This window comes from Marmota marmota, unplaced genomic scaffold (genome assembly GCF_001458135.2).
Source record: "Marmota marmota marmota unplaced genomic scaffold, marMar, whole genome shotgun sequence".
Taxonomy (NCBI): domain Eukaryota; kingdom Metazoa; phylum Chordata; class Mammalia; order Rodentia; family Sciuridae; genus Marmota; species Marmota marmota.
In genome coordinates, this window is record NW_026000196.1 from 3,810,978 (window position 1) to 3,823,411 (window position 12,434).

A 12,434-nucleotide genomic window follows, 5' to 3' on the forward strand; every position below is an offset into this window, starting at 1 on the left:
AAAAAAAAAAAAAAAAAAAAAAAAAAAAAAAAATAAATGAAATAAAGGTGTTGTGTCCATTTACAACTAAAAAAAATTAAAAAAAAAACTGCCTCTTTCAGTTATGAAAGAGGAAGTTTCACTTACTAACTAGAAATTAGTATGTTTCACTTACTAATTAGAAAAATATCCTGTTCATTGTAGCAGAGCCTTATAACAAGAAGGGATCTATTTCAACTACAGTACATAGCAGAAATATTAAAAAATATTAAGCTTTTGGGGGTTTGTGGTTTCAGAGGTTCTGTCCATGGTTGTCCAACTCCATTGCTCTGGGTTGGAAGTCAGGCAGAACATCAGGGCAGAAGGGCAGGGTGGAGGATAGTTGCTCAGTCCAGGGTAACTAGGAAGCAGAGAGAGTGTACAAAAGGAGCCAGGGACAAGATACAATCCCTCTATTCAAAAAAAATTTATGACATGAACAAAACACAAAGACTGAAGAAATAGCTTAGGCTTTTATACTCTCTGCTTGTAAATCATAATAAATTTTCTTTCAGGAATGGATTATTCCAAGTCTTACAGCATGATACTCTTTTAGCAACTATATAAGTGCAGGTGTTTGCAGGGAAAGAAGCATTCTAATAATACACATAAGGCAGACCCCCGCCCCCCACTCTCAGCCTGCTTGGTATGATTATCCCAGGGTTCCCAGATGTACTCTGCCCCTTGACCCTTTCTACTCATTGGGAACAGATGGACATTAATGGCCATAATACAACACAGAATGAAAGGATGAGTCTGGGGCTCATCTACCTCAACAACAGTGGAGGGCTGGTAGAATAAGGACACCTGCATACCCATGACAATTCAAGGCCACCAATCAGGGAAGTTTACCCAAGAAGTTCAGACATCAGTATTTCCAAATATTTAGTTGGTTGCTGCTTTGTAAAGAATATTTCCCTTGTTCTTCTTGTTTTACCTTCTATCCCTCCTGCCTCTCCATCTCATATTTGCTCTGTATATACTGAATTTTAAGGTTAGATCTTTGATATTGCTCAGAAAGCTCATGTATTGGAAGCATGGTCCCTGATACAGTGAGGAACAGAGATAAGCTTTTAGGCAATGGTGAGAGTGGTAACCTCATCAGTGGATTAATCCATTTGATGAATTAATAATTTGAATGGACTACTGGGTGATACTTATAGACAGGTGAGGCATGACTGGAGGAAGTAGGTCACTGGGGATGTGCCCTTGAGATTTATATATTGTTCTTGGCATTCTGCACACTCTCTCTGCTTCCTTGATACCAAGAGCTGAGCAGCTTTCATTTGCCACAAACTCCCACCATGATGTTCTGCCTCACTGTGGACTAGAGCAAGGGAGTTGGCCAACCATGGACTTAACCTCTGAAACCATGAGCTCAAAATACATTTTTCCTCCCCTAAGTTTTTGTTGTCAGGCAAAATCATAGCGACAAAAATCTGACTGACAGAGCGAGACATTGAAATATTTATTTTTCAGTTTGATCCAGATTAAGATAACCTACAAACCCAGGTAGGTCTTAATTCACAACATCTTGTTGGGTTCCAGGACGATGTCCCTGGCTTCTATGGGGTTTATACCAAAGGCGTATCCTCCTTCTGAGTGCATCATTTTCCTCTAGCCATTAGCAAGGGATATGGGGCTATTCATTTTTTACCAAATTAATAAGACCGGTTCTCTTATTGGCTAAGAACTCAACATAGAGTCGCTGTTGATAAGTTGATTTAGTTTATATAAGAAAATTTTTCTTGATTGTTCCATTTTTTTTCCCATCAGAGAAGTAATCTGATGTGACGACACCCACTGAGCCTTAGTGCAAAACCAAGTTGTTTTTTTTTTTTTTTTTTAACCAAGGTTGCCATAAACAGGACTTAGGCACCTGGGAAGAGCTAAGAAAATGAAGTTCCTAAAGCCAGCAGTGTTCGCACTGAATATATAGATGAGTGGGTGTCACAAATGAAATACAATTGTTAGGAGGGACAAAAATGGATACCTTTGAGTGTCACATCGAACAGGCATTGTAACTGCTTTGTCAGTTTTTTCTTTGCTGCAACCAAAAGACCTGACAAGAATAATTTTAGATGATGAAGAGTTTATTTGAGGGTCTCATGGCTTCAGAGGTCTCAGTCCATAAACAGCTGGCTCCATTCCTCAGGGCTCAAAGTGAGGCAGAACATCTTGACAGAAGGGTGTGGCTCAGGACATCCCACCAGGAAGCAGAGAGAGAGAGGGAGAGAGAGACTAAGCCCAGCTCACAAAATATATATCCCAAAGGTGGGCCCCCAATGACCCACCTCCTCCAGCCACACCCTACTTGCCTACAGTCACCAGTTAATCCCTATCAGGGGACTAACACACTGATTGAGTTACGCCTCTCATAACCCAATCATTTCACCTCTAAACTTTCTTGCATTGTCTCACACATGAGCTTTTGGGGGACACCCTAATATCCAAACCATAACAGGAACTTTCTAGGTATATCCTTTCTCCTTCCACCCTGGTGGAATTCCACCAATAATAATATGGCAAAGGATCAAAGGCACATCCACATCTCTTGTTCTATTTTACTCTCAGTAGTACCAACTGTTCTTCCTTATGAACCTGCCAGTTAGATCCCATGACTCATTTTGAAACACTCCTTCCCACTTCACCATGCTGTAGAAGCAAGTTTCATTATTCTAAAGATTGTGTGCATTTCCGTGAGTTCTGTGACTGTGGGGATTTGTAGGAGAATTTGCCCCATCACAGGAGCAAACCATTGGCCAGCTCATGTGCCAGGAGCCTCCACTGCAGCAGTTTCCTATTGGATCCCACCAGTCCTCCATTCCAAGGGCAGAGATGACTGTTTTCAAAAAGGACAGGAGCTGGGAAGTCAGTATTCAGGAGTTTGGGCAGAGATCTTTGCCAGCCACCCACCTGCAGGGAATGGAGAAACAGCAGGGCTCCCAGCATGGAGGAGAAGAGCAGAATGTGTGTGGGCCCAGAGACGAATCCTGAAGTCCCGAGAGATGATGACACAACTGGCACATCTGAGAGCTGGGTAGATGACAGGCTTTGTGCTAAAATCTTTACCTGAACTATCTCAATAAATCCTCACAATAGCTCAGTGAGGTAGGTACCAGCCACCCTTTTTCATACCTGCCCTCCATGAAAGCGTGTGATAAGGGAACCAGTACCTTAAAGAAGCAACTATTGAGAAATTGAACAGACTGAGGTAGAACTAGGAAGTGCCATGCTACATGCTGGTATTTGTAAGCTCTGAGCTGGCACTTGATATGACTACCCCATGTAGCCATCTCAGGCTGCTTGGCTAGCTGGATTCTGGGCCAGTGTTTGGAATTGTGTTTTCTGGTCAAAATTCCTGTAGCTTGGGACAGTGCCTGATTGACTTCTGCATAAGACCCAGTGTGAATGCTGTAGTAGCTGACTTACAGTAGCTAATGCTGCAGTAGCTAATATCCTAAATTAGGAATCCAACTGCTCCAAGAACATTTGCTTTGCCTTGATAACTGCAGTGAAAATTTTGTCCTCAAGAGTCAACATAGAAGGATATCTGATGGATCTGAGGCAGATTCCTCAGCCTGAGATGGGAAATCTTATTTAAGTGATATATTAGGGGAGGGCCTTTGGCAGAGGGAGTGAGGGAGACAGAATAAGGAGAGGGTAAGAAGCAAGAGTTTGTTCTCTGCTATAGCCTGGCTTTCATCGTCTGATCCCACAGGGAAATTTTGCAGTGCAAACTTGCCATGGAGATAGTCCCTCCTTGAGGTGACACCAGGCCAGGCCAGCCTCTCATACTCTTTGCCAATCATGTACCAACAATGGGCGAAGGGTGGGAGTGAATTTTGCCTCCAAGTAAGGTAATTTCCATTTGGTCCAGGGCAATGCTTCAAATAAGGGCAGCTGTGAGCTGTTACCTATTCTCTTGCAGCTCCTGGCAAATGAGTGTCCTCAATAACGGGTCTGGGCAGAGTGCCAGCAAGGGACTGTTGGCACTATTGATAAGGACTGATTGCTGGAAGCAGGCACAGGCTTCTGTGGCATAGGCCCATGACAAGGTAGGGTTCCTTCCCCATAGGATCTGCTTGCTTCAGGAGCCTCAGGGAGGGCCCGGGGAGGGCAGCCTGTTCCAAGAATCTGTCAGAGGTTTGGTGAAACCAAAGAGGCTTAGTGGGAAACCAGGGTATTTAATTTGGTCAGAACTGTCAGCTGATTGAATTCATGGGGATGTGTCCCAAACTGAGCCTGGAAATAGTACTGTAACCAATAAAAGCCAGTGGCCAGAGTAATTGGCTAGACCACTACCTCAGCTTAGAAATCCATATATTCATGATCTGCTGTAACTTTACCATCCATGTCTGTGCCTCCATTCCACAGTGAGGGTCCTTCATCCCCCTGCGTGGTGCATCCTGAGACTATGTGTACACAGTGGCTGAGACCCACCCTTTGGAAATAAGATAGAGACATCTCTGATAATCAGGGAGGTGAGATTCCAAGACCTCTGGCTACCAGTAGGGGGCGCCTCCCACTCAGAAGTCAGGGCAGCTGTACCCCAAGAGCCTCCCTTAAGAGAGTCACTTGGTCTCAAAAATCTATTAGTCTCACACAATGGAGCTCAAATTTGTCCCAGTTGAGTGGGATATGCCCCTTTGGGCAGTGCCTGGAGTAGGAGGAGGAGAATTTCCTCTCTAAGCGAGCAACAAAGGGAGTGATTTCTTTTTTTGTGTGGTACTGGGAATTGAACTTAGGAGTGCTCTGCCACTGAGACACACCCCCAGCCCTTTTTATTTTTTTATTTTGAGATAAGGTCTTACTAAGTTGCTCTGGCTGGTCTCAGCCTTGTGACCCCCCTGCCTCCTGAGTTACCAATGTGCCTGGCTGACCATTAACTTTCTGATCTTAGCTCAAATGTCAAGCTCGGGGAGGCTCCCAAGACCCCCCCAATCAGAATTAGATTCCACCCTGATTAGTTTTTTCTACTTTATAGCACTTATTTCTTCTGTATTTGCCATCACACATTTATTGGTGTATTTGTTAATGTTTGTCTCCTCCAGTAAACTATAAGCTCCCTGAGGGAGGATTATATATCTGTCCTGTTCACTGTTAGAAACACAGCAATACAATTATCACATATTATAGGCAGTCCAAAAATATTAGTAAAAATATTTTTTTTTTAAAAATGAGGCAACTTAGTAAAACATCAGAGGCTTGTTGGACTTGTTCTAAGCCCACCAAACCTGATAATTTGGCTCCCCTTCAGTTCAGAAGTAACCAAGAATTTTGTTCCAGTCCACGGAATGGTTCCGTTTCTCATTGAAAATGAGCAAAATGAGTTTTAGTGTGCAAGTTCCATTTTCTTGTAAATTTAACCAGAATGAGGCAGTCTCCTTGTGTTTGATCAGCTCAAGGTACTGAGAGCATCAAGTTACAAAAGTGTGGCCCACAGCCTGCCCTAGGATAGATTCGCCAGGTTAGTGACATGCATCAAAGCCGCTGGGGTCCAGTGTAAGGCCTCTCCAGGGCAACAACACTTGTGCTAAGAGCCGCCTGTAACATTTCCAGCAGGTTCTATCTGGCACACAGAAAAAGCCAGGACTCTCCTACTTTGTATTCTCTACAAACCATTTTTTAGAAGTATATGCCTCTTTTGGGGGATGAGAGGGGAGAAGAAATCACGCCTCCTGGGTCTCATGGCACTCCTGCTACCCTGGCCTCAGGAAGACATATGACCAGTGCTAAGCCTGTCTTTCTGGAGTAGAAACCATAGTCACACAAGGGAGTCAGGTTTGAATTATGAGAAGGGAACATCTCGGGTGATGGCCTGCAGGGTCCTGAGGCCACAGACCTTAGCTGACCTAGTTACCATCTTCCCTTAGCCCTGTTTTCCAGGGCTTCCTTCAGACCCATGAGCTACTCTGGCACCTTTGGTTCTTGTGCAAGTCAGAGCTGGTTTCTGTTGCTAGCAGTCAGAGACCCAAACAGATGCAGATGTTCTCACTAGAGAAAATGGTGAAGGATATGGATGGGCTCTCCCCTCCCCAAGAACTGAGGGTTTTCTTTTAAAAGTTGTTATGAAGGTGAGATTGGGGAAGAGCATTGAAATGCCTGTTCCTGTGCTGGAATGGGAAAATAACAGTCTTTGTGTATCAGTGGACACCTTTTAAAGCTAGAGGAAGATAGTTTAAATCTTCTTACCTCAGGGCATGGATGACCTTTCTATTACTGTGTAGGAATCTCCTTACAGCTCGAATCCATTGAGTTTGTTTAAAAATAAACTCAGAGATTAATTCTGTAAAATTTCTGAATTCACCAGTAGCTGAATTCACAATCTCACCCCATCTCAGAATAGGGTAGAATTTTGTCAATTGGATCAATGATGTCTGGGAATATTCAGAGGATATAAAAACACCGAATGTAATCCCACAGAAACATTTACTTTAGCAAGAAAGCATACCTCACTCTTGTAGGAGAAGCAAAGCACTTCCCTCCTGCCCCACAGTACACTACTATTCAACTCCACAGTTGACATAACCCCAGAGGATAAGAAGCAGAATCACAGGTCTGGGGGATATAGATCAGTAGAACAGCACTTGCTTAGAATGCCCAAAGCTGGGTTGGATACCTAGCACAGTGGGATGGTAATGAAAAAGAAAGATTCTTAGAAGAAACTATCAATTAGAGAATATATGTTGTCAAAAACATATAGAGCCAGGTGGGTGGCGCATACCTACAATCCTAGTGGCTTAGGAGCCTGAGGCAGGAGGATCACAAGTTCAAAGACAGCCTCAGCAATTTAGTGAGGCCCTGTCTCAAAATAAAAACTAAAAAGAGCTAGGGATGTGACTCGTGGTTTAGCATCCCTGGGTTTAATCCTCAGTACCCCCCCCCAAAAAAAGGGATATTTATTATTGTTTGACCAAGATGAGCAGAACATACTTTTGGTTTAGGTTGTATTTATTGATATGTTCACTTATCAGAGATTCTTTGCTCACTATAGAAACTCATAGCCAGATATGGTTCTAACTAATTTAGGGGGCCTTGGATAATATAATTCTAGACTAAATGTTGGCTCATGCTAGATTATATTAAAAGACCTAACAAGCCAAGTATGGTAGTGTGTGTCTATAATCCCAGGTACTTGGGAGGCTGAAGCAGAAATATCACTTGAACCCAGATGTTTGGGGCCAGGCTGAACAACATATCAAGACTCTCATATCATTTAAAAAAAGTCCAAGAAAGGAAGGAATTCAAAGATTTCAGAAGACAAAAATGCTTTATTGGGTCCCTGGCATGTATCCAACCCACCTGCCCTCTCATTGTCCTCTAGCAGGATTGGAAGGTGGGCTCCCTCCTTGCCCTGAGAAATAAATGAGTGAGGCTCTGCTGGCTTCCTCTCTATCTCTAGGCCTGGAATGCTGGTTGGAAGAGCTGCTATAAATACAAACTCCCTGACTTCAGCTTCAGAGATAGTCAGAAGGAACAAAGTTGGATGGTCAGGAAAATAGCCATGAACATGGAAACCAGACCTTGAGCTGTGGTTAATCAATCGCTGAGTCCTGGGAATGAAAAAGGACAGGCAGTTCCTAAAATATCACCTAGTAAGTCTTGTAACTGGTTGAGCAATAATTCCTGGTTGGGCCAACAGGTCTGTTTCAAGCTGCCAAGATAAAGTCAAGATCTCCTTCCCTAGGCTTTAACTGGAGAGGAAGTCAAATATCCAAATATCTTTTTTTAAGTATTTTTTTTTTAGTTGTAGATGGACACAATATCTTTCTTCCTTTATTTTTTTATGTGGTGCTGAGGATCAAACCCAGTGCCTCATGCATGGGAGACAAGCGCTCAACCACTGAGCCACAACCCCAGCCCCCAAATATCTTTTTGAAGGAAAGGCTTATTTTAACTTTTGATGCATATTGTGACCCTTCCTTGCAGCCTTCCCCCAAAGGGATCTGTGTCCATCTATCTAGGTCTATAGAAGGGTCTGGGGGTCCACAGTTTCCCTAGGTGCCTTAGGGGTAAGACATATGAAAGTCAGAGGTAAGAGATAAATCACATGAAAACACAAACAATACAAACATTGCTTTGCCTTGATATGTTTGAAAATGTTCTGGGGGTTGACTATTTCCTTCATAATATGGGCCAAACTCCTTACCACTAAGGCTATTCGGCCTGGAATTGTCCAGGCAACGTGTGCCACTTTGGGGCATCGTACTCCAAACCAATTACTGACTGATCTAGTAAGTTGCCAGCTCTGGGCTGCTCCTACAGCGAGTGAAAGCTCTCCTACTGGAAAAGCCTTTTGTACAACTGGTTCTGCCACCAAGTCATATGACCTTCCAGATTCAATGTGTCTGTGTGTGGCACATCAGGAAGCCATGTGGAGCCTGTGACGGAGCAGAGTGCTCTAGGGAACGTGTGATAAGTCCTGCTAAGAGATATGTGGTAGGGGAATTCAGCATTCAGAACCAAGCGAGGCTCAGGCCAACAGGTATTTTGAGAAATACCCCTCTGGCTCTCCACTAGGTTCTAGGCACTAGTCACTTCAGGATGGGACTCTAAAGGCACAAGCAGTACATGTGGATGGCTCACTCACTCCCCCACTATGCCACCTCCTACCACACTGCTGAGCTTCCCTCCATCTACACCTATGGCCCTAAGAGGGCTCAGTCACTTGTTCTGGATTTGGATTGGTTTTCCTTACCCATCATGCCTCTCCCACCATCAATATGCATCAAATACCACAAACATCACTGTGGTATCCTCACACCTTGCACTCAACCAAAGAACTCAGTTTACAACAAAAGTCATGGGTTAGTATATAGGACCTTCATTCATCTTGTGAGATTCCCACAGACCATTTGACTTGATAGCATGGTGAAATGGTGTATTGAAAACATGGCACCAAATACAACAACCTGAGAGGCTGATTCAGGCCTGCAGGAGGAGGTATAAACTTTGTGAACTGTCAATCAAACATGGTGTCATTTCTCCTACAGGGCTAGAAAAAAGTGAGGAGATGGACATGCTATCACCATATCTCACTGCTTTTCTCATACTTAAGGTTTGGAACCAGTCTGGTGTAGAGGTTTTAGTCCCCAAGGGAGAAACACTTCCTCAAAGAGAGAGTAATGATTCAACTGAAAAGGAAGTTTCGGGCTCCTTATGCCTCTAAGGGACAGAGAACAAGAGGTTGAGGGTATAGCTAGGATGATGAACTCCAAGGAGGGAAAATATGGTTGCTGCTACATAGCCAGGACTAGAGACGGACATGGGAGATTCCTAGTGTGCTTCCTTGTATTGCCATGTCTAGCAGTTCCTGTCATAATGGCAATACCACTAAGGGCTGCACTTCAGAGCTGAACTCCAACAGGCTGAAAAGCCCTAATCATAGACACTAGTTCTCATGACCAGCTGTAGAAATGGTGTAGAAATGGTCTTTACCTATACCACCTTTCTTGCTGGGTTATATAATTTCGGTTGAACATGGTTAATTTCATCAGTTAATCCACAGGCTACAGGATTTCAAAGTGGGATTTAGTGTGAAAAAACTAAAAGAGGTAGATTATTACTAGTGACAACTGGACTTTGGGGGAAACCATAGCCCTGTCATTACCCCTGGACTTAGTAGTTGGATATGACCTAGAGTTTCTTAAGCAGAGAGGAATTTGTTTTGGGTTGTATTTGGGAGAGTCAATACATCAGATGGGAATAACCATGTGTGTGTCAGGGAATATCTCTTAGTTTTATACTTCAAACCCCTTTCTACCCTTCCACTCTCCATAATTCTTCTGGTAAGAATCCTCATCCTTTGGGAAACTGCCTCTCTCTCACTCTGTGAGGCCCTGAGCTCCAGGCCAGCTTCTCTTACCTGGAATTTGGATCCTGAATAGAGGGAGACACTGGGACCTACAGCAACAGCTCCTGGGGGCAAGCACTGGAGCTGCCCTGGTTCCTGCTCTCTCCAAGGCTAATTAATTGTTCAATAATTCTTTTGGTTCCATGAGCTACCCCAACATCTTTCCCATGAACCCTTCTTTTGCTTAAGTTGGTCCAATTTAATTTCTGTTGCTCAAAATTCAAACTCCAAGGATGGGCATTCTCTCCTAAGACTGCCTATACATCTTTTCCTCCCAGCATAAATGGGGCTGGCATGAAGTAGGTGCTCACAATTTGTCTGTTGAATGAATGAGTGAATGATTAATGAATGAACAATATCCAACTCTCAGTTCACCAAAGTAAGCTGGGTATGTAGGCTGGGAGAACTAAGGGCCCCCTGGGGCAAGAGAAGGAAGTAGGGAGCCACCGGAGCAAAGAGGAGGTAGAGAAGTTAAAATCATGAGGATGGAAGAGGAAACTTCAGGTGAGGGAAAGCCCTGGGTGGGGTGAGGTGGGACTGAGAAGCATGTAAGGGTCAGCTGGTAGCTGGGGGCAGATGCTGCTTGACATCCAGACCAGTCCTGCTGTGGCAGAGGCGGCCAGAGATACGGGGAGTTTCTGCTGAGTCCCCAGCTCTGTTCTTCCTTTCTAGGTTCCTTCTTTCATGTTCTCTTCCAAACGAAGGTGCAATTCCAAAGTCATCAAGTCCCCAAACACCTTGCTAAGGGGCACAAGCCATCAGCTGAATTGTGCAACAGACTGTCCAGCTGCAGCCAGAGAAGACTGAGATGGAACTTCAGGCTAGGAACCAAAACGTTGATTCATTTTTCCAGTAGACCCAGGAACTATAGGATACCTTAGACAGCCTGCAGTACCACTGGGAAGAGGGGTCCTGACTATAACCACACCAGATGAGGGCAAGCAGGACACACGGTTGCTGCCTTTATTGCATTCCAGGGGAGCAGGCTAGCTCCAGACCTGCCCCACTCCAGGTCTCAAGGAGGGATGTCCAGGGTGTTGGGCCCAGCACAGAATTTCCTCAGAAGCCCAGGCATGAGGGCGCAGAGCTGGAGCCCCAGGATCAAGAGCTAATGGTTGGGGGGTAGGGGTCCTAATTCCCAGATAGAGACACACTCCACCCAAGCATGTGAACGGATCCTTCCTAGAACACCCATGTGGACTCCCCTGTGAGGAAGAGTCCCAGCCCTCCACCCCTTTGAGAGGCTGGTGCAAAACTCACTGTAACCCCACTCCTTTCAATATTGAGCATGAAGCCTCTCAAAGTCAACGCCCTCCCTCTGGCTATTGCTGCTGGCACCCTCATGCCAGTTCTCACCTCATGAGCAGAGAACCTGGGAGAGGTAGAGGAAGAGGGCACCAGGATGGAGGGAGAGGCCAGAGGGGCTTGGCCTCAGGTTGTGGGTCAGGCCTAGGGAAGGTCTGGGACAAAGGGACAAGCAAAGAATTGATGAAGGGCAGTCAGCAGGCTGCAACTCAAAGCATGAAGGTACAAGGGAACATGGGAGCAGGGGAGTGGGTGTCTGAGTGATGGGAAGGAACAGCAGGAACACACATCATCAAAGACCACCGCAGAAGGACACGACAGGCTCGGAAGGGCCCCGAGCACTGTGCATGCTCAGGACAGGTTAGTTGAGGGAGAAGCTGGGCTGAATGAGGCTAAGTAGTGGGAAGGAGAAGATCCCCTGAACATCACCAAGCCAGACCCACCAGAGGAAGTCTGGAGCCCTGATGACAGGGAGAGATAGGGGCCAAACAGGGGCAAAACAGCAAATGTTGGCCCCCAGAGTACAACATTAACTGAAGGGTTTGGCTGGGGAAAGGGGACGGGCTACAGAAATCATGCAGAGGACTTGGGGAAGCCTCCAGCAGTGGCCTGTGTAAACTTCAAGAAGGGCCTAGATCTCCAGGCCCTTGGAGGTGGGGCCTGCTTAAGGCCTGCAAGCCCTGGATAACAATGGCACCAGGAGAGGCCAATGGGCTGTGTGCTGTGCCCAGAGCCATCCAATGAGGAGTTGACTGAGGAGAGGCTGCTCAGAGAGGTCCCCAAGAAGTGCCTCCTTAGGTCACCTTCTCTGGTTTGTTCTGTGTTGAGAATATCTCCATCCGGTTCAAGCTGCTTCCTGGTTGGTCTGCTGCTGGGTGGAGGCCCCCAGCCTCCTGTTGGGGCTACCGCATGCCCTGGGCCTTGGAGCCTCCATCTTGGATGGGAGGCTGTCCCGATGACTGGATAGTGGCTGCCTCTGAAGCCTGAGAGGTCTTGGAGCTTGGAGCACTCTTCCGGGTGCCCTGAGGACTAGGGAGGCCTTTCTTCTGGGGCTGAGGACTCAGCTGGGGGCCCTTCCTGCCAGCAGATGGACTCTTAGAGCCTTTGGCCTTGGCTTGGGGATGGGCAGTCTCAGGGGCCTTGAGGGGTTTCAGCCCCAGCATCGCACAGTAGGTGTTGCACTGATGGGAAGAGACAAACTGGTCCAGCAGGGCAGGGAAACAGCTCTCCTTGAGGCCTTGGTATCTGCAGCCAA

The 12,434-nt window shown here is 45.7% G+C and overlaps 1 protein-coding gene across 10 annotated transcripts in view; it reads right to left on the reverse strand.

Annotated features, from left to right (window-relative positions):
- Positions 1 to 12,434, reverse strand: part of LOC107148397 (sodium/nucleoside cotransporter 1) — a 119,856-nt gene that overhangs the window by 53,801 nt on the left and 53,621 nt on the right. The window contains exon 12 of one of the 10 annotated variants that reach the window (XM_048790202.1): positions 7,273 to 12,424. The exons of the other annotated variants lie outside the window; for them this stretch is intronic. Coding sequence (XP_048646159.1) covers positions 12,082 to 12,424 — 343 coding nt within the window. The 3' untranslated portion in view covers positions 7,273 to 12,081. Of the gene's footprint in view, positions 1 to 7,272; positions 12,425 to 12,434 lie in introns of those variants that run through there. 10 annotated transcript variants of the gene reach the window in all.